At 30.6% G+C, this 20,787-nt stretch overlaps 1 protein-coding gene across 1 annotated transcript; it reads right to left on the reverse strand.

The window, feature by feature from the left end:
* Nucleotides 1-17,944: 17,944 nt before the first annotated feature.
* On the reverse strand, nt 17,945-20,424 carry LOC131150306 (translationally-controlled tumor protein homolog). The gene is made up of 5 exons (XM_058100943.1): nt 20,282-20,424; nt 19,175-19,248; nt 18,952-19,080; nt 18,705-18,862; nt 17,945-18,296 (listed from the first exon to the last, which is right to left on the reverse strand). Exons 1-5 carry the CDS (start codon nt 20,307-20,309, stop codon nt 18,179-18,181), a joined length of 507 nt encoding a protein of 168 aa, XP_057956926.1. The 5' UTR covers nt 20,310-20,424; the 3' UTR covers nt 17,945-18,178.
* Between the last annotated feature and the right edge of the window lie 363 nt (nt 20,425-20,787).

The raw sequence follows: 20,787 nt of genomic DNA on the forward strand, positions 1-20,787 counted from the left end.
TTTAATTTTTAAGAAGCATGTACATAACGTTGGAATGCAACAACTTAAGGACATTTCTTAATTGATTGTATTTTTTAGGGGAAGTATGAATATTGTACTTTTTTTCCTTCGTTAAGGTTTTGTCTCACGAGGTTTTCCTTAACGAAAGTTTTAACGAAACATTTTCATAGTGTATAGTCATCAAAGGGGAAGTGTTATAAAATATGTATATTTATGTGGATGATTATCTAGATAATAGGTTACAACATTTGATATGCCCACATAATTGTTCATTATGTGATTAACCTTTGGGATGCCAATATATTTGTTTATATAAGGACATGTTTTACAACAAAATGAGATAATAAGATGATTAGCAACATCTAGTTTTTGAAGAATTAGACTGTTGAATTTCTATAACTCCAATTTTATTTTATTTTTTGTATTCCTCTTTTTATTTCATTTACAATCATCATAGATTTTTTATACATTTGTCAGGAAATTTTAAAATGAAGGGATATTTTTCAATTAATGCAAGGCATAAAAAAGTGAAAAAATAAAAAATAAAAATGCTTGTTCAAGCTTAAACAAAATCTAATAATTTTTTACAAGAAAAATAAAAATATAGCACTCAAAAGACTCTTACATAAATGAGTGGACACTGATATTATGATTAGAAGTCATTATACAATTATTAAATTAAAAATGAAATTTGATATAGTTGACATTAATGATTCCCAAAAGTACTTGATTCAGTAGATCTAAAGATATATTGGTATTAAAAGAAATGGGGCCACACATTTATTAGATCTAAGCTGTGACACTCCACCTCCACCTACCCACTCCTGGCCTTTGATTAGAAGCATTGAGGATTCTCACTTCTCACTTGTGGCTTTAGGTATCATATTACCACGTGATTTGGTTCACAAAATATCATACAACCAGTTAATAAAAACTTTTAATTAGCAAAATCTCGTTTTAATTTGCGAACAATCATATAACGCATTTCGAATTTTTAATAATTAAGATGAATTACTATAACAATTTGTAAAATACCTTTAAGTTAGGAGTGTTCATGGTTTAGTTGGTTACCAAAATCGAACCTGTAAAGATTAAACTAAACTGAAGGTTTCGATTCGGTATTATGGTGAACCAAAACCGATTTGAATCCTTTGGTTAACTGATGGTTCGATTCACCGACAGTTGGGTTCGGTTACTCAATCCGAATCCATAGAGATATTTACTTGATTTTTGATTTAGTGTGTGTATTTACACTTTATTTATATAAATTAATCACCAAAAAAATATTTGTGCATACTATTTTCTGATTTTAAGATATATTATATACAATAATATATGTGTATATATATATATATATATATATATATAAATTCAGTATGGGTAACCATCAATTCATGAACATAAAATCAAAATTGAACCGATATTTGAAAACCGTAGAAGAGTTAACCGAAATCGAACCAAACAAATCGGTTAGCCAAATTTTTTATTCGATTTGGATATGATTTTTGGATCAAATCAGTTTTCAAATATTTTTTAATAGCCTTACCTAAAGTGGACAATTTTATCCATGCATAAGATAGAGATTAAGTGCCCCCACGGGCATGGCGCGGTGGAAAAGCATCAGCACGTAAGAAGGAGCATCGGGGGTTCGATTCTAGGTAGATACACTCATGGAGCCAGCGGTACCTAAGAACGGTGAGAGTTCACTCTGTGAGCCAGTAGGAACCGTGGATGGTGAGAGTTTTCTGTGAGCCAACAGGGACCATGGATGGTGAGAGTTTTCTATGAGCCAACTGGGACCGTGGATGGTAATGAAGATGCTTCCCGGGGGTCGAGTTGGCCGAACGTCCAACTGATGAATGAAAGTCGTATTCGCACTCCGAACTTTACCTGATCCGCGAGACCTAGGGGGAGGATGCTGATCCGTAGGTTTGGTGCCGCACCAGGGGGTCCGAAGGGCTTGTTGGTGACTAGAGTTCCTATGTAATAAAAAAAAAAAAGGATAAGAGATTAAGTTGTGACTGACTAGAATATGTAAGCTATGAAAGACATATATATTACAGTAAATATTTTACTATGGTACTTTCACCTTTATATATATTAATTTTGATCATGGATTGTTTATAATGAAATATATACATTATATGTAATGTTGAGTTTTTTCAAATCTTAATATTTTTTCTTATGTAGTTTCCACCAACAAAAATAGCAACTAGCTTTATAAATGGGCAAGTTATTTAATGAATAATGATTTTTAAAAATATTTTAGTGAATACTTATTATTAGTGTCATTAAACCAATTTTAGTTTTCCATCACACCAAAAATACATACAACTCAATCAAAATTGGTTGAATATGGTCAAACTCTAGGTTTTCCAATTTAGTTGTTGCAAGTGTACTTTTTTCTTAAACAACAAAGTTAAAATAATAATATGCAAAAGCGATAATCTTGATGTATAAATAAGACAACGAAAATTAAAAGTTAAGGCTTAAAATATCATAATATTTTTAATTAAATTATTATTCAACCGCAAGATGGATAAGTGGCTCCATGCCCTCATCATCTCACTAGGTCAACGTTCAACCGAAGTTTAATAACATTGTTTATCATTACATTTATTGCTGAATTTATTATGGTAGTAAAGCATACAGATACACATATTAGTCGTCCAAATTAGGTTTAATGACATCAGTGAAACTTGTTAAGACATACACAGAAACCTAAGTTGGTATTATAGATTGTGGTATCATTATTAGTTGCTAGAAACGTGACATAATGATCTCAGCACAAACTCTAAGAAATATACTATTTTCACAATTTTGTCTTATAAAAGGCACTTCACATAATTCAAATTTGTAATTTAAACCATTATTATAAACTCAAGATCTCAAGATCTCCCCAGTACACATTTGATGTGGGATGGTGACAAGCTCTCTCACCCGATCTTTGAAACCCTCTCAAAGTGGCCCACCCTTCTACATCGAACGCACACCTTCATGCTCTGTATAGGATTCACTCACATGACAATATTCATAGAGTGGATTTAATACCCAATGGAACGGTTTCAACCCAAATTCGATGAGGTATTATCTATTTTGGTCTATTGGCTCGGTAGTAAAAAGCATTGTGTATGGTCGAAACATAACTAATCTTTATAAGCCAAAATTGATGTGGAATCTTGACACTTAACTTTAAAAAAAGAAAAAAAAACTAAAAAAAATAGTTGAGAAGTGAATAGGGCTTCTCATTGGAGTAAAAAGACACATAAGCATATCATTTAAGTTTTAAGGCAAAAGGCTATGTATGAAATTCAGCAAAATTTTTATGTACCTCTCTTGACATTTGATTTTTGAAGACTTACACTTGTTTTGTTAGTTTATCATCAACTGACCAATTAAGATTTTTTTAAAAGTAACTATTTTATTCATTTTTCCTCTTGACATAAATAAAATGGCACATCAATGACAATAAATTCACCCTTTAGTGGTGGAATTTGCACTTTCTTGTGGAGGGGGTGTTACAATATTTTGCATATTTGAAAACAAGTCATCCCCGATGATTGGGTTTGTGATTTTTAAGGAGATATTAGACGATTTTTTAGATATTTGAACAATATTGTGTGTTCCTAGTCTTATGGAGCATCCAAATTATTAAAGGTTAAGACTTACATGTTAGAGGTCATAGTTCAAATCTTGGGCACAATAGAAAAAAATAAACGATGAAAAATAAGCCACCTCTTCCACCAGTATGGTTCGGATGTAAGGTGGCTTCAATAACCCATCTCATGCATTTCAATGGCAAAAAGGGGTATAATAGTCTTTTTATTAAAAAAAATTAATTAGTTATTTGGTTGTAAATTGCGAAAGGGTTTAAGAATTATAGATATCAAAATTTAAGATAAGTCTAAGAAATTTTTGAAACCTTAGGAAACGGGATTTTTTTATCAAACCTCAACAGCCCAAAGCTTTAAAGTGAAGTTTTATCAATATACAATAATTTTAAAAATTATATACACCTCATCAAATTCATAAAACAACATTATATATTCTAGATGACAACTTTAATTGCAAAATATTAATAATCCTTTAATTGTATCAGTTAAAAATATGCAACCTAAAATAGGCTTCATTTAATAGTACGGTGTTGTTTACGGTGTGACTCTTATACTTTGGATTTCATAAACAAAGAAGAAAGAAAAACATGAAGAGGCAGCACAGTAGGGGTTCGTCGACGAGTGTCCTGTGATCGTCGATGAGGAGACAGCAAGGAGTTGTTGACGAGCGTCCTGTGCTTGTCAACGAGAAGATCCCGAGAGGCCCAAAAGTTCAGAATTTCTAAGATACCGATAGCAGAAAAATGGGATCGTCGACGAGTGTTCTTCTTGGTCTCGTCGACGAGAAGTTCTGGGCTCCGAACAGTTTTTTTAATTTTGAATTTGAACGTTGGGGTGGTTGGGTAATTGGAGGGAAACCTCCAAGCGACTATTATATATGTCATTTTGTGCGTATATTGATAGAGAGAGTGATCATTTAAGAAGTGTATTGTATACTTTGCGATTTTCATACTAAAATTTGTATGTCATTGCTTTTCTGGATGTAGATTTTGCCAAACCACGTAAATCTTATTGTTATTCTTGTTCTAGTTATGTTTCATTTATTTGTTGTATTTATTCCACTGTGCATCTTATTTACTCGATCCATATCTCAACACTGTTGGCTTCAATCTTCTCTTAATGGATATAATGCACAGTTATAATACATTTACTCATTTTTGTCGAAAAATCATTCCTCCAACGTTTGGATAAGGAATTTTTTTTTTTATTCAAAAGTTTATACTAGTCTGGGACTCTGGGACTCTGGGTAGATAGAACAATGTCCTTCTTGAGTATATAAGGCGAGTTACATTTCAGTTAAACTTGAAACCAAAACCTTTTTTAATATATATACATAGTAAAGAAAGAACAAACACATAGTTTCTTTTACTTTTGACACAGGCTTCAAGGCCAACATTATAAGCTATTTAGCTCAATAGTGAATGTGCCCCCTAATAAATGCATAATCATGTTCAAATCAAGATTTGAAATCAAATTTCGCCTCACTAGGATATATGAATTTCACAAGAAACTCATATAACTACAAAATTCCTCTTATAGTCTTGCTATATAATACTTTATTCGAGTTAGGGTTAAGAATCTGAGTTAAGAGTTAGATATGCTTAAAGCTCTCCTTAAGGACTAGACCTATTAAATTATGCAATGTAACTAATAAAGTAATTTTAAAAACTTGGCTAACATGCTTAAACAAATCTTTCTAAATTGTTGATAATTCAGTTCCAACCTATGAGATTATTTACATGACAAGTAACCTAAGATTTAGGAATAAAGGGCTAGAAAATTTTAAAGACAAGTACGTGCAGATGCATAATAAGATGGAGTAGGCCTTCTTAGAAAATTGCTTTAAAGGGGAACGTCTGAAAAATGTTTGTTCATAAATTATGAAACATATCTCGTGTCTCTTATGCAATCCCACCTTTTGTCAAATTTTGTTCATAGAGGACGGAATATAGTTCATTTAGTTGCGCAATTTTTTTTTTTATTTTTTATTCTTAAAATTTTAAAATAATTATAAAAATGACAACTTGTTTTTTCAAATTTTCAAATATCATATAAAATAGTATCTAGGATCATGGATTTTCGAACTTGAATTTGGATTTGTGTAGATTCAAAATAAACTCAATATATAATTCACACAAATCAAAATTTAAGATCCGAATTCCATATTTGATGTAGGACGGGAATGGTCAACCTATATCCTACGGTTCTACCCTTACACAAACACATACACTTAAACACTTTAACTTAAGAATTTAATTATCCGAACATAAACACAAAAAATTATGCTTTATTTCACATGTTCAAGGATTTTGAAAAAGTATATGACTTGTCCAGCAATTAAGTCTCAATTGGTTCTTTCACAAATGAATCAAGTTATATGCTGAAAAGTTATTATTTCAAAAATTCAAGACTAAAAGTTCTATATTAGCAAACTAATATTCATACAATTGATTTTAACTAACAAGTACCAATACTGCAATCTATGGATCAAATGAGTTATTTAAAGATGTGATTTTAATCTACTAGCAAGGGTTCACAAAATATAGCAAAGGATTCAAACATAAGTATTGAAGTCACCAAGGGATTGATTTGTATGACTTGACGTTGCTCCACACGTAGTTAGGTCACATCGTAGGTCCTTTGTACAAGCTTTGAATCACAAGATGAACGCAACAATGAAGTGTAGATGATGATCGTCGTGTGGGTGTATGAAGTTGTTGGTCGTGTGGTGTTGATGGAGGTCGTGAGAGCATTAGATGGAGGAGGGTTTGATGGAGTCGTTGGATAATTTAGTGGTCTCTCACCACTTGATCTCCGGAGAGAACGCCGTAGCCTCACACTACTCACTCACAAAGAGAGGGACAAGCTTTACAAGTTCAAGCAAAGAAATGTTTCTTCTATATTCAACTTCAATTTCATCTTCGTTTTTTTAATAAGAAGGTTATTTATAGGTGTAGTCTGAGAGACAAAGCATTAAACACTCAACAACTTTCAACAATTATTAACCTAACACAATTAATACTTACTAAAAAATAAGAAACTTCATCTCATAAACACACAAGTCAAGTTTAGTTGTCTTGCATTATTATAATTCACATTTGAAATTTAAAAATATTCCAAAAGGAAGGCCAAAACCGTGTTGGGTCCATTGGAGCCATGTGGGGTCCACAAGCCGTGTGCGGCCCACATGGGTCTTGAGTTGGACTTTGATTCAAGACTTCACTTGGGGTCTTCAAATATGGTTTTCAAACACCTTATAATCTTGAAATAACATATCCAAACAAAATATAAAGTTAATATCATAACAAAATCTTCACATAAAAAAAAGTCTTTCATCAAAGAAGTAGAAGATCTTCAATTGATCACATGTGTTCCTGCAAAACATATATAAAAAATAGTGGACATCTGGAGGTCGTCCACGTGTCACATTGTCAGCAAAGGAGTAGATATCGGGAGGTCATCCATGAGTCATCATATCAGTAAAAAGGATACATAAGGCATGTTGATTCCCATCAATACTCCTACATTAAAAGTAAGAAGTTAGAAACTTTGAAAGTAATATAAAAAAAAAATATTTTCCAACTTTACTATATAAATTTAGAAAATTAAAAAATAAGATGACATTTTTTGTAATTATTTAAAAACTAAAATGAAAAATAGTAGTATTTTTTTCACAAGAAAATCGTATTAAATTTTTTTATTGTTGCTCAATTATGTTATACAAATGTTATAAAACTGAAAACCTAACTAACCTTTTTTTTTTTTTTTTTTGTAATTCTTTGAAGAACTAAAAATAAAAATAAAAAAATATTTTCCCCAATTAAATAGGTCCTTACCTTTTATGAAAATTATAGTGAAATGTCTTAGTGCATGCATAAATGAACTATACTACTCTTAAAAGGTAAAAATCATATTTTTATGGTTATTCTTTTGTGATAAATTTCATAGTGCCTACAATACCCTAAGAAATTCATTTACTTAGACTTCTAATTTGATTAGCATAAAGTGATAGCTGCCCCTATGAATACTACTGGACGTAGTTGTAGTGATTGTCGCTAAAAAGCAAGTAGAGATAATTCTCTTGTAACAAATTTTATAAAGGCAAATGTTTGATTTTGAGGGAGTATATGTGAAGCAAAATGTGTTTGTTGTTCTATGCTTTTACTGCGATTTTCTTTAATTCTCTATTGAATATTTGTTTATTATTATGTACAAAATTCATTTGGCCATTTGATTATTTGTTTTAAGCAATTTTTAGTGTTTGTCGTGTGCAATTTTTAGTGTTTACCAATTTTGTAAAATCGATTACATTTTTCTAATCTTCCAATGGATGTTGTTTCATGATTTCTTATATTTTATATATTCTTAAATACTTGGAATTAATGGTGTATTCGATTAATATGCTTAACAAAAATTTTAATTCTTTAGTAATCTCTATATCAAAATATTTATATGTTAATATGTTTAACTATTGATAAACACAGGCATGTTTGCAAATGCCTTGCCTTTGTTTTTTTTTTTTTTTGTTCCTATGATGATTTGGTGTTAGATGGATACCATTTTTCTATTTGCATATGTTGTGAAATGTGCAGCAATTATGATAAATAGTACAAAAAAATACAGAGATAAAGTAACAAAAACATATGAATTTAACGTGGTTCGACAGTATGTCTATATCCACAAGAACGAGTGGCGCCCGAATGTCACTATATCAAAGTAAGGTTACATCATCTGTATTTATATTAACCCTAACCGTACAGAGGTATTAGAAAATTTTCTCAAATACCAGCCTGCTCTATATGTGCGCGTGTTTCACTCGATATGAGCTACATACACTACAACAACATTTGTGTAAATACAAATATTGATTAATGATATTATTAATTCATATTAATAATTTTTAGTTTAAAAGAACATTTTTTTTTTGAAAAAAAAAAAACAAATAAATATGCATTTTGATGGCTCACAAGTTTTCAGCAAATATTTATGCTGATTTTGACTCAAAGAATTTTTCCCCAAAATAAAAGAAGAAGAGAAATTGCCATCATGCTTATCCCCAAATTTCAAATTTTTTTTTTTTATCTCACAATAGTTTTAAACTTCTAAAATAGTTTCAATTTTGTCCAATTTTAGTATTGGTTAAGGATTTCACATTGGCAACTTAGTTAATATTTTAGGAACAAGTATGGAAATTAGTCAATAGTTTTGGGGCCATTGATGCAATTTAGTTTGATGCGATAAATAACTACCAACGTAAATTGTTATCCAAAAACATAATAAGATATTATTAATAATGTTTCATCCAATTACATATAATTTGTACATCGTTGTGAGCGAGTGCATATGAATAATTACATATTTTTAATTTATTACCTTAATTAATATTTCTTGTATTTTTTTTTTTCATTTTAGCTTGATCCATTTTTAATGGGCTCCGACCTTTGACTTTTTTGTATTTTTTGAAGCCTAAAGTTCGTTGCTTTTCTTTCCCTTTTTATGACTTTACCTTTTCCAAAAAAAAAAAAAACTTAATTAATATTTGTTGTGGGTTTTCTTTATGGTCTTTTATTAATTATGCAAAAGATTGTTAAAATAATACAAAAAGTAAAAAAGATTTGTTTTGGTAAAAAAATTTAAGAAGTTTTTGACATATAAGCTTTGTAAAAATAACATTTACAAAATCTTGCCAATCAAAATAAAGCCAACAAAATGTGTTTGTAAAAATCTAAAGTACTTACAAATCAAACAAGATGAAATAAAAATTATGTTCAAATTAGTAGGAACCATTTCTTACACATCTTATTAACAATTTGGTTGTTAGTATTCTTAAATTATAAGTGCAAGTAAATAATAGTGTTGCCCCCACGGGCATGATGCGGTGGAAAGGTATCAGCAAGTAAGAAGGAGCATTGAGGATTCAATTCCAGGTAAATACACTTACAGAGCCAGCGGTACTTGTGGATGGTGAGAGTTTACTCTGTGAACCAGTGGGAATCGTGGATGATGAGAGTTCGCTCTGTGAGTCAGCGGGGACTGTGGATGGTAAAAGTTCTGTGTAAGCCAACAGGGACCGTAGATGGTAATGGAGATGTGTTCCGAGGGTCGGGTTGGCCGAACGTTCAACTGATGCACAAAAGCTATGTCTGCATTTTGGATTTTACCCTGATCAGTGAGACTTGAGGGCGGAGGACGCTGATCCGTAGGTTTGGTGCCGCATTAGGGGGTCCGAAGGGCTCATTGATGGCTCTAGTTCTTATGTAATAAAAAAAAGTAAATAATAGTGTTCATACGATATCATGCTTATAGCACTAAAGATACAAATTGCTATCAAAAAGTCTCACCCTTTGGGAATATTTAATGCCATTTTTTAGTACAATAAGTAAATATACTATGTTTGTTTATGTCACTTGTTTTGTTTGTAAGATTTTAATTGCTTTCATAAAAACAAAAAATCAAATTTTATGATTTTTGACTATTTTTTGGATTAAATTACAAATATTTATGCACAATTTTAAATTTTAAATTATGACCTGCCAATTTTGGATTATTTTAACCAAACAATTGCTAGTGTTTGACTTTTAGTTTCTAATTCTTGTTTTTAGTTTTTATTTTTTATTTCAGCATATAATTGTTGAGTGCAACATCAAACAACCCTAATTTTCTCTTTATCCGTAAAATATAATCAATTTTACTACATACATTTTATTAATTTACACAGACATCGATTTCTTGTGCATTGCTTGAGCCCTTCTAATTAAAATTTTCAAAAAATGATAAATAAAAATATATGCACTAATGTAACTCAAAATCAATAATGTATTCAACTTAATGCAACATTGAAATAATTAAATCAATGCAAGTTCACCAAACGGGCAGTGCACCAAAAATATGTTTAATTCCATGGTCACGGGTTTGATTCCTCCTTAAGAATTTACCTTACTTAATTATCAAGGATGCGTCAATGAGTGAACGTCTTTCTCCCTTTGGATTTGATGCCGCATCAGTGTCCAAAGTAATGTGAAGGTGGCTGGAGTTCCGAATCATCAAAAAAATAAATAAATAAAAATCACGGCACAAAAACGGTCGGGCTTTGACTAAAGACAAAAAAATGTCTCTCTCTAATTTACTTGTGCCTCTCATTTGTTCCTGTCAATCTCAATTTACGTCCACTGACAGTGCACCAAAGAAGCTTCCTCCCATTTACATTCTCTCTGCCCACAGAGAGGAAAAATCGTAGGGTGCTTCCTTCACACACACACATATAAAGAGAGGGGCACATATATTGAAAAAGGTTTGGACCATTTAATTGTTAAAAATAATTGTTTTGTTTAATTTTTTAAATATTTATACAAATTTTAATTTATTTTTAAAATTTCCAAGATTCATATCTAAAAAGTCAAAAATAAAGAGTTTTGTTTAATGGGTAATTTTTTTTTATTTTTTTGATTTAAAAGTAATTACAAAAAGGGTAACTTGTTTTTAGTTTTTCAAAATTTGGGTAAAGTGATATTTATAATTATGGATTTTGCAAGGGGCTTGAAGTAGAATTTGTGTGGATTTAAAAGTACCCGAATTCCCATATTTCCGTAAAAGTTAGAAATCTAGAAAAACAAAATAAAGAAGTTTTCCAAATTTTTTTTAAAAAACATGACATTTTAGTAATTATTAAAAAATTAAAAAATTAAACTGTTTTCACAAGGGAATAGTGTCAAAAAATTGTTTTTTGTTGTTTATTTATTTCATATAAATTTATAAAAAAAAATAGTCAATATTTTTGAAATTAAAATGAGAAATTAAAATCACTTTTCAAAACCAAACAGGCCCTTAATGTCTCAACAATCAATCACATCGTAGATGACATTTCTATTTTCAATTTTTTTTACTATATAAAACCAAAGTAGTTGACATATTGAATTATCAATTTTCTCAAAATTGATAATGTGTCACTTTTTTTAGACTTATAGAATTTATATAGAAATGGTTGAAAACATCTCTCCATTATTTTGCAAATGTTGGCTTTTTGAGTCTGATCTCTGTTTTAATATTAACAAACACAAGTGTCTCATGTGTGTGCTTAGTATTTTGAATAGGTTCATAATTCCAAATGCACACAAAAAAGAGGAAGATGGAAACAAGAAAAGACTTAAAACTCACATCATCCTGACTGTTAAGACTTGAAGAGCAGAAGAAGAAGAAGACATTTATTCTATTTGTATTACATTTAATTTTTATCTTTAGTCTTTAATAATGCATGCATATACATGATATATATTGATAACTCAAGCAACCTTAGATTGACTTTAGGAACCTAATCATTCACATAAAACCTTTTTCAAAATTGCCTAAATCACACAAATGTTTTTAAAATAAATTAAGGTAAAAAATTATGGTTGAAATGAATTTGACAAAGATCGACCGACGTTGGGCTTTTAGGCTTAATTAAAAACCTCGGTCGAGTGAACTATTCCAGTTCAAATCACTTTAGTCGACTGACCCAAGAAGCTGACCAAAGTTAAAGTCTCGGTCGACCGACCCTTTTTGAACATGGCTCCCACGGTCGACCGACCCTTTAAAATTTACATTTTCACTGCCCTCGATTGATCGGCCAATCAGTTCAAAAATCACCATGGTTGACCAAACTTCATTGATGGCAGACTGACCTTTTGTCACGGTCGATCGAACCCAGGAAGGGTTTCGTGTCGCCTTTGGTTCGGTCAACCGACCCTTGCCTAGGTCGACGTACCTCTTGAGTTGGGTTAATTTTTCGGCACTAATCATGTTTTAATTTTAATTAAACATTTTTTAAAATGACGAGTGTGTCTCTAACGGTCATAATTTTCAAAAAATCTATATATACTTCCTCATAATCCCAGATTAGTAACTTTAATTAACTTCCAAACTTTCAAAATATTTTGTCAATCAAAGTCCCCTCAACAACATTTTTATTGAAAAATCTTTTCTTTGGGAAAAATTTATTTTACTCTCTCATAATCTCTTTTACTTATTACTTTTGTAAAATCATTTTTGAAAGAGAAATTTTTGTGTGGGCACTTACTTTAGATCATCCACTCTTACATAAGTTTTATTTTTCATAAAATTATTTTTGAGAGTTGGATTAAAATTTCTTCTGATTATTTTCTTCATAAATATTTTTGGGAGAAATTTTCTATTGCACAAATATTTGTGAGCTTAAATCCTAGATTCTTCAAATAATTTTTATTTGTAAAAAGCTTTATTGGAGAACATATTTATCATATATATATATATATATATATATATATATATTCACATATATTTCATTTGTACAAATTTATTTTAAAAACACTCATACTTTACTGAACAAATTTCATATCATCAGAGAGTGTATTTTTAGAGTTTTAATGTTGTACATTTCTACTTGTATTCAGAAGCATAGTTATATGTATAAAAATATTTTATTGTACTGGTTAAGTTCAACCCGTAAATTGGATTGAGGAGTCTCTGTCCCATAAGGGTGACCGATTGGGTTTAGCCCATAATTGAACTGGGGAGTCTCCGTCCCATAAAGGAGACTAGTTCGGCTTAGCCTAATAATTGAGTTGTGGTTTTTCTTACACCGTAAGGAGAGGTTGTAAGGTTGGGGTCAGCCCTGTAATTTGACCTGGGGTTTACCTTGCCCCGTAAGGAAATGTTGTAAACGGCTTATGCTCCGCCTGTTTAAGTGAGTAGGAATAGTGTAATCTTTGAGAGGTACGCCCAAGGCGGGGACGTAGGCTGGTTTGACTGAACCTCAATAACAAATATTGTGTCATTCTCTCTCTATCTTATATTTCTGCACTTAAATTTCCACATGTGTATGCTTTCATTTATCATTATAATTATTTGCATACACACCTCTATTTTAAATGAGATATATTCCACGTGTATGTCTGCATTTATCGTTTTATTAATTTACATATACACATGAAAATGAGATATGATATGTGGTGAATCAACACTTAGTTTAAATTAATCAAAATATTTTAAGACCCAATTCACTCCTCTCTTGGGATCACACAAATTCCAATAGCAAATATTTCATATAAATATTTAAAAATTAAAAATAATGTATCATTTTTTAGATTTATAAAAATTTAAAAATGATGACTAAAAATTATTTTTTTACGATTAAATAAATGATTAACAAAAATCGAAATAGCCAATATCACAAGTTAAACATAAAAATAAATTCTACTCCGAACATAAAATTTATCACCATCGATGTATTTGAGAATATAGATTTTAGATCTTAAACTTGAATTTGGGTAAATTTAAATAATTTTTTAATATTTTATTTAAATTTAATATATATATATATATATATATAAATCTAAATTTTTGCCAAATATAGAATACGTGTGTGTTGGAAACATTGCCAGATAAAAACCCTAAAAACCCTAATGAAACCCTAGCAAAAAATGGGACAACGTTGGAATTAGAATGTGCTTTTAGGGTGTGGAGTTCTAATCAGTGTGGGCCACACGATAGAGAAGAGTGACGATGGTAGTGGATCTCAAAGTGGGCCTCCCGAAATTAAGCCCTTTTCGGTGTGGCCTAACCCATCAAACCTTGCAGTACATTTTTTTTATTTTTTATTTTTAAATTTTGAATTAAAAGCCTTGCTTTAACTTAAAGCATGGACGTGAGGTTGAGATCCAACCACACAAATTCAAATTTGAATTTCAGTCTGTCATTTTTTACCCTAATTATCCAACTCCCTCTTTAACAACTGGATTTGTGACGAATAGGATTCCAAACGAACTTCTCGTCTCCTAAAAAATTATAGGTTTCAAATGAATCAAACTATTAGAGAGTATCTTGGTTGCTCGGCTCGATAAAGGCTCGTAAGCTCGTTTATTTGCACAATAAACAAGCTTAACTAGGTATATTAAAGCTCAACTCAAGCTTAAGTTTAGTTAAAAATTTAATAAATAAGTTTGAGTATGGTAAAACTTGGCTTGACTCGGTTTGATTCGCTTGCAACCCTAGTGGCAAGCATGTTTCAGAAAAATGCTAATATCATGATTTTGTGGCATTAAGGACTTATATAATAGTAAGAGAAAGTAGAAAAGCAACTTGTACCGCCACTACAAAAGCCAATTTGGGTGATGAATCTCTGATATATGCAAAATCATTACTAGTAATGTAGTGTTGATGACGAATAAAAAAATCATCACTAAAAGTTGTATTACTATCAATGAATAAGCATTGTGTCACTATCATTACTAGTAATGAAACTCTATTTGTTGTTAAGGACAAATAAAAATTCTATTTTCCATCCTAATTATGGCACTGAAGTATTAGTGACGCTTTTTTATTTAATAGTGATGATTGGATGCATGTCACTAATAATTTTAGGTAAAAAAATTATCAAATGACGATCCTTAAGTTGACATAGATTATTTTCTATTGATTAAAATAAATTTTTAGTAATATTAATGTTTTAGTGGCGATTTGTGAACCGTCACTATTAGGTTTTCCACCTATTTAATAGTGTTCTTTTAGTGATGCATGCACAATTGGCCACAACTATTTTACTTTTAATAACGATGACGATTCTAAGATCAATCACTAAAAGTCTTGCCCATATACTAAAAAATGAAGAACAAATTAATAATGTTCAAGAAATTTTGAATGGTTTCAAAGTTAGATACTTAGAATTAAAGTAGTCTTTTATAGTTTAAATAGCTTGCTCATTTTAAAACTTGAAGTGTCTAAATTGGGTAAATAATCAAAAAAATCAAGTGAAACTAATCGAAGGACAAGTGAAATCTTATGATTTCTGAAAATTCTCCTGACTTCAAAGTTATACTTAGAACAATAATAAATTTCTTATATTGTTTTAATTGTTATTTTCTTATATTCTTTTGAACTATTTTTGTACATTATTTGTTAACACTATTAATTTTTTTTTTTGTTTAATTATTTATTTACAGAGCCTTCAATACATATACTCATTCCTCATAGTAGTAATGGAGGGACCACAATAATGGTCACTTTTTTTTTTTTTTGGTTATGTATGTATGTGTGTGTGTGTATATATATATATATATATATATGGTGATTGTGGTGATGGAGGGATGCAGATGAAGATTGCTTTTAGTTTTTTGTTATGTATATATATGATGACGGTAGAGAAAATTAAAATTCTTGAATGTATGAAAGCATTATAACTACAATATATATATATATATATATATATATAATTTCATATTATTAGTGACGAATAATAAATCGAACCTAAGATATGTCTTTAGTGATCAATATTAGTCTGTTACTATTAATTTTAAGCTTTTAAAATTGTTAATGACCAATAATGTATGTCACTATTGACGGATGCGCATCATCATAAATGCATTTTATAAATAGTGATTCATGATAATTGAGTATGATTAAATTTCCTCGGTCACTAATTATAAATCATTAGTGACTGATTTATATTGATTACTAAAACTCTACCATTAATGATGCTTGTCAGACGGTCACCGATGGTATATTTTAGTGACGAAGTTTATTCTGTCACAATTAATGTATAAGCAGTGTTGACTTTACTTTCATCAGTAATGACGGAGTTTTAGTGACAAATCTCTATATTTGTCATTACTAATTATTAGTAACGACTTTATTAGTTGTTGACTTTTAAAAGAGTTATATTTGTCACTAATAATTGATAGTCACAATTTTAGATTACAAGTAATGATTTTGGAGGGTCACTAATAGTGATTTTTCTTTGTTGTGCGAGTTGACATGTTAAATCTCTCTTAATATTATGCAGTCTTATACTAATCATGTTCTTATGATGAATACCACTATTCCTACTTTTCTCTTTTACTAATGAATAGAACGACATGTATGTGTGTGTGTGTGTGTGTGTGTGAGAGAGAGAGAGAGAGAGAGAGATTTTTGCCACGTTCTCTGAAATGTATCATTTGGATTGATGGGTCTCGCTTCCTTTCGTCAGTAGTTTATCATCTTAATTTTTGTTTGATTGGTTTAGATTTTTTTATTTTAGTTTATTTTATTATTTTTATTTTTGATAGGCGTGTTTAAATTTATTTCTTATTTAATTTTATTTAAATTTATAGTTCTATTTTGGTTGGTTGTTGGTATTATTTTTGGAAGATCTTTAATTTTTTTATCTGTAATCTTCCACTGCTTGTCTTGTAACCACGATATTCCTCTATAAAAAATGAGGGTATATCAATAAATAATTAGGAAGTACCGCCCTCCTTTAGTTAAAAAAAAAAAAATTACACTGACAAATCCTACGAAGGAGCATTAGGAACTTAATTTAATGAAACTTCATACCCACAAGTGCACATAGCTACATATATTTACTCCTACTATATTAAGCCTCCGTTTAAAAGCACTTAAAAAATTAAGTGCTTATAATCCTTCTCACTTAAAATAAGTACTTTAATAATGATAAAAAAAAAATGTAACGTTTAGCTTTTAGTACGACTAATGCTTATTACAAAAAAGTAAGTTTTTGAAGTCACTTTTTTTTATAACTATTTAAGTAAATTTTAAAAAGTAATCTAAAATAACTTTTTAGCCATTTATAAGTAACTTTATTCATATATGGAGTTAATTTTATAAATATAAAAATAATTTTAATGATTATTTTATAATTTAAATATATTAAAAGATAATCATATATTATTTCTTTTATTATGCATTATAATATATTAATAATTAATGAAGCATAATTATTCATGAAAAAAAGAACCATTTACTAATTTAATTAAATATTAAAATTAAAAATATTAAGTTAATTAATAATAAATTTTAACATAAATTAATATAAGACTCATTGTTATAAATATTAATAATATATATATATATATATTTTATTCAATAATTTAATATATTTTTTTCTTATTTTACCCAGGAAAAAGACTTCAATGATTGGTTCAAAACGTGTTTGTAAAGGATCGGAGAAGCTATCTGCTTTCTTCAGGCAAAATTCCATGATGAACCCACACCATGCTCTAGTATCTATGCCCATAGAATCAGATTCCAAACATAGGAAAAAGACATCTACAAGATATGGACATGATTCGCTAAAAGCAAGCATCGATCTCTTTATAGGGACACAACCAACCATTCATATGTAAGTGCTGGAATCTCAAACCATAAATACCCCACTACAGAGAATGAAACAAAATGAGAATCAATCAAATCTGTGGTGAGGCCTCATCATCCGCCTATCCCTCAAAAACATAAAAACATACCAAGTGGTAACATTTTTTGTTTTCAACCTCGATAGATTATTTGGCCTCCGTTTTTTGTTTAAAAATTAAAACAAATAATTTGTGACACAATGGAAATTTTATTTCTCCATAAAATCAAAACCAGAAACGCTCAGAAAACTATAAAATGCATCCTATAATATTAAGGAGAATTGACATTAAATTAGAACACCAAACTTCAAGTGCCTAAAAGCCAAACGCTAAGCCAGTCCAGAAGGCAAAAGAAAACTGATAACAATAAAAATAGAACTGCAGCAAGCACAGGAGGCCGGCGGTTCCCGCCTGCATTATCTCTTAACACTTCACCTCTTTCAACCCATGGGCGAAGTACAAAAATGTTGGGTCAGTCGCACCATCTTTGTAGTAAGCAAGAACCACACTGCCATCATCATGCATGCTCTCCCCCACAAAACTGCAAAGCACAGCCAAAAAAAAAAACTTCAATCTAGTTATTCCATCGAGATCTTTACCCTTAACACATCACATGACACAAATAAAAACAGCAATTCTAGCAGGATCACTGATAACCAAAACAACAATGGGTAAAGAGGGAGCAATTCTAGCAGGAACACTGAACCAAAACAACACCAGGTAAAAGATAGAGCAATTCTAGCAGAAACACTGACAACCAAATCGGCACTGGGTAAAAGAGAGAGCGAATCTGGCGGAAACACTGATATAACCAAAACAACACCGGGTAAAAGAGAGAGTGATACTAGCAGAAAAACTTATTACCAAAATGACACCGAGTAAAAGTGACAACAATTCAAGCAGAAACACTGATAACCAAAATGAGACTGGGTAAAGAGAGGGCTCTCACAATTGGAAGTCTTTGAGCATGGGAAGGAGGAACTTAGTTGCTCCCTCAATGTTTTTCTTGAATTCCTCTTGCTTCTCCCCCTCCAGCTTTGCTGACAATGACTTGATGTATTTCTTCATGAAGGCAACAAACAGCTTCTTGTCATAAGCAGGTTGCTCCTGGAAAGATCACATAATATAGTTCAATTCTGCTTCAAAAGATTCAGAAGACATTAAAACCATAAACTCGAATAATGGACACAACTAACCTGGAGCCTAAAGGTGTCAACAATGTCAACAACCTTGACAGCTTGATCATCGACACCTTCATCTTCATCACCACCTTCGGCTGAGGGGTTTGCACCAATGTTTACATCAACTGCTCCTTTAACAACCCACTAAAACAATCCAAAATACATAAAGTATGTTCCTGCATTACTTGGTGCATAGAGAATGTACAGACACAGAAAGAGAATAGTTTAAACCACTAACCTTTCCTTCAACTTCCCATAGTATTCCATTCTGGATTGCTTTGTATGGAAACGAGTCCGAGAGAAGCTCATCTCCTGAAATTGATGAGCAGCACATATATGATCAACAAGTAATTCAGAATTCAAGCATTCACTTAAACAGTCCCAGCACAAATAAAAATCATAGTTCATCCAAACATGTTAAAGCTATGTTCCACATTATCAGACTAACCAACAAATGCAAAATAGCCGTGCAACACACACACTAACAGCAAGAAAATTCATCATTCATTATGAAGATGAGGATGTAGGCAAGGGCAATTATTCTTTTTCTTTAATTGGAAAGTGGGGGAAACAGTATGGTACAACTATCTGTTTCAAACAAAAGTATTTCAAACAGAATTTCCACCAGTTCATCACCAAAAAACTTTTCTCGAGTACATATGACTTAAAAGGAGAAATTTTTACATATCAAAATTTAAGAGACTATAAATTTACTCAAGATTCACAGTAAAATATCCATTAAAATAAACAGATCCTGAATAAATGAAAGAAAATTTCTCCCAAAAATAATGCCCATCAAAATAAACAGATCAACTAAAGCCTACATGGATCCTGAACAATCATGGTGCAAAATCCAACAAATAATACTCGCAGAAACAACGAGATTCAAAATAAATAAATCCACAGGCGAGAGAAATTACTCAAGTAGCCAACAACTGCATTTAATACCGAGTTCATGGATTCTTAAAAATAAACAAGAGCGGAATAAAACCATAGCATGATGTAGATCCTCAGATCTCAACTGGGAAACTTAAAAATCGCCCAAATCTAATCACAAAAAAACCATACCCGACTCGGGATCTAATACAGAAACTCGAAAGGCACAAGCTTTCTTTTTGAGCAAAAAGAACACATATATATAACGAAAAAAACCTAGAATTCCTACCAAGGTGACACGGAGAAATTAGGAGCAGCACACATAAAATTGACAAATCAAATACGAACAAGGATCAAAATTGAATAGACCCACAGTCATATACTGATTAACAAACAAAAACAGAACATATACAATTTCAGAAACAAGTATGAAGCAGATGAAGAAGATCGTGATGAAGAAGAAGACTACCGCTAAGAAGATCCTGATAGAGAAGCATGTTTGCAGAGAGTCTCCCTCGGATCGCTCCAACAGACGGCGCAGCAAAGGATGAGAGGGGAAGGATCAGAGAGCTAGAGAGGGCGAAAATAATTGGACATCTATTATATTTATAGGCAGAGGGTTTGCCGACTCTAACGCAACTATTTATTTTGCATTTTCGTTTTTACTTTTTACCTTTTTTTTTTCAACTGATTGGAATGTCTATTCAGTTAAGTTTGGTTTACGGATTTAAGAATATATTAGTTTTAATAAGTTATAATTAATTATACATAAAATTATGTTATTATAATGTGAAACATTTGATGTGTTTATAATAAGAAATAGATAAAAAATAATTATTTTAAAATTTTATGATGATGATGTTTACCTATTTTTTATTACACCTTAAATGAAATAATTAGAAACATATAAAAAATAATTACTTTCTTAATATTTAAAATTTTAAATATACTTATCTTATTATAATGAATAGATAT

The sequence above is a fragment of the Malania oleifera genome, chromosome 3 (genome assembly GCF_029873635.1).
Source record: "Malania oleifera isolate guangnan ecotype guangnan chromosome 3, ASM2987363v1, whole genome shotgun sequence".
Taxonomy (NCBI): domain Eukaryota; kingdom Viridiplantae; phylum Streptophyta; class Magnoliopsida; order Santalales; family Ximeniaceae; genus Malania; species Malania oleifera.

Excerpts from the sequence above, each read along its gene's own strand:
- LOC131150306 (XM_058100943.1), bottom strand. The coding sequence starts at position 20,309 with ATGCTTCTCTATCAGGATCTTCTTAGCG. Across the intron at positions 19,249-20,281 it reads CTATCAGGATCTTCTTAGCG|GAGATGAGCTTCTCTCGGAC; the intron begins GTAGTCTTCTTC and ends CATCAATTTCAG. Across the intron at positions 19,081-19,174 it reads TATGGGAAGTTGAAGGAAAG|TGGGTTGTTAAAGGAGCAGT; the intron begins GTTAGTGGTTTA and ends GGATTGTTTTAG.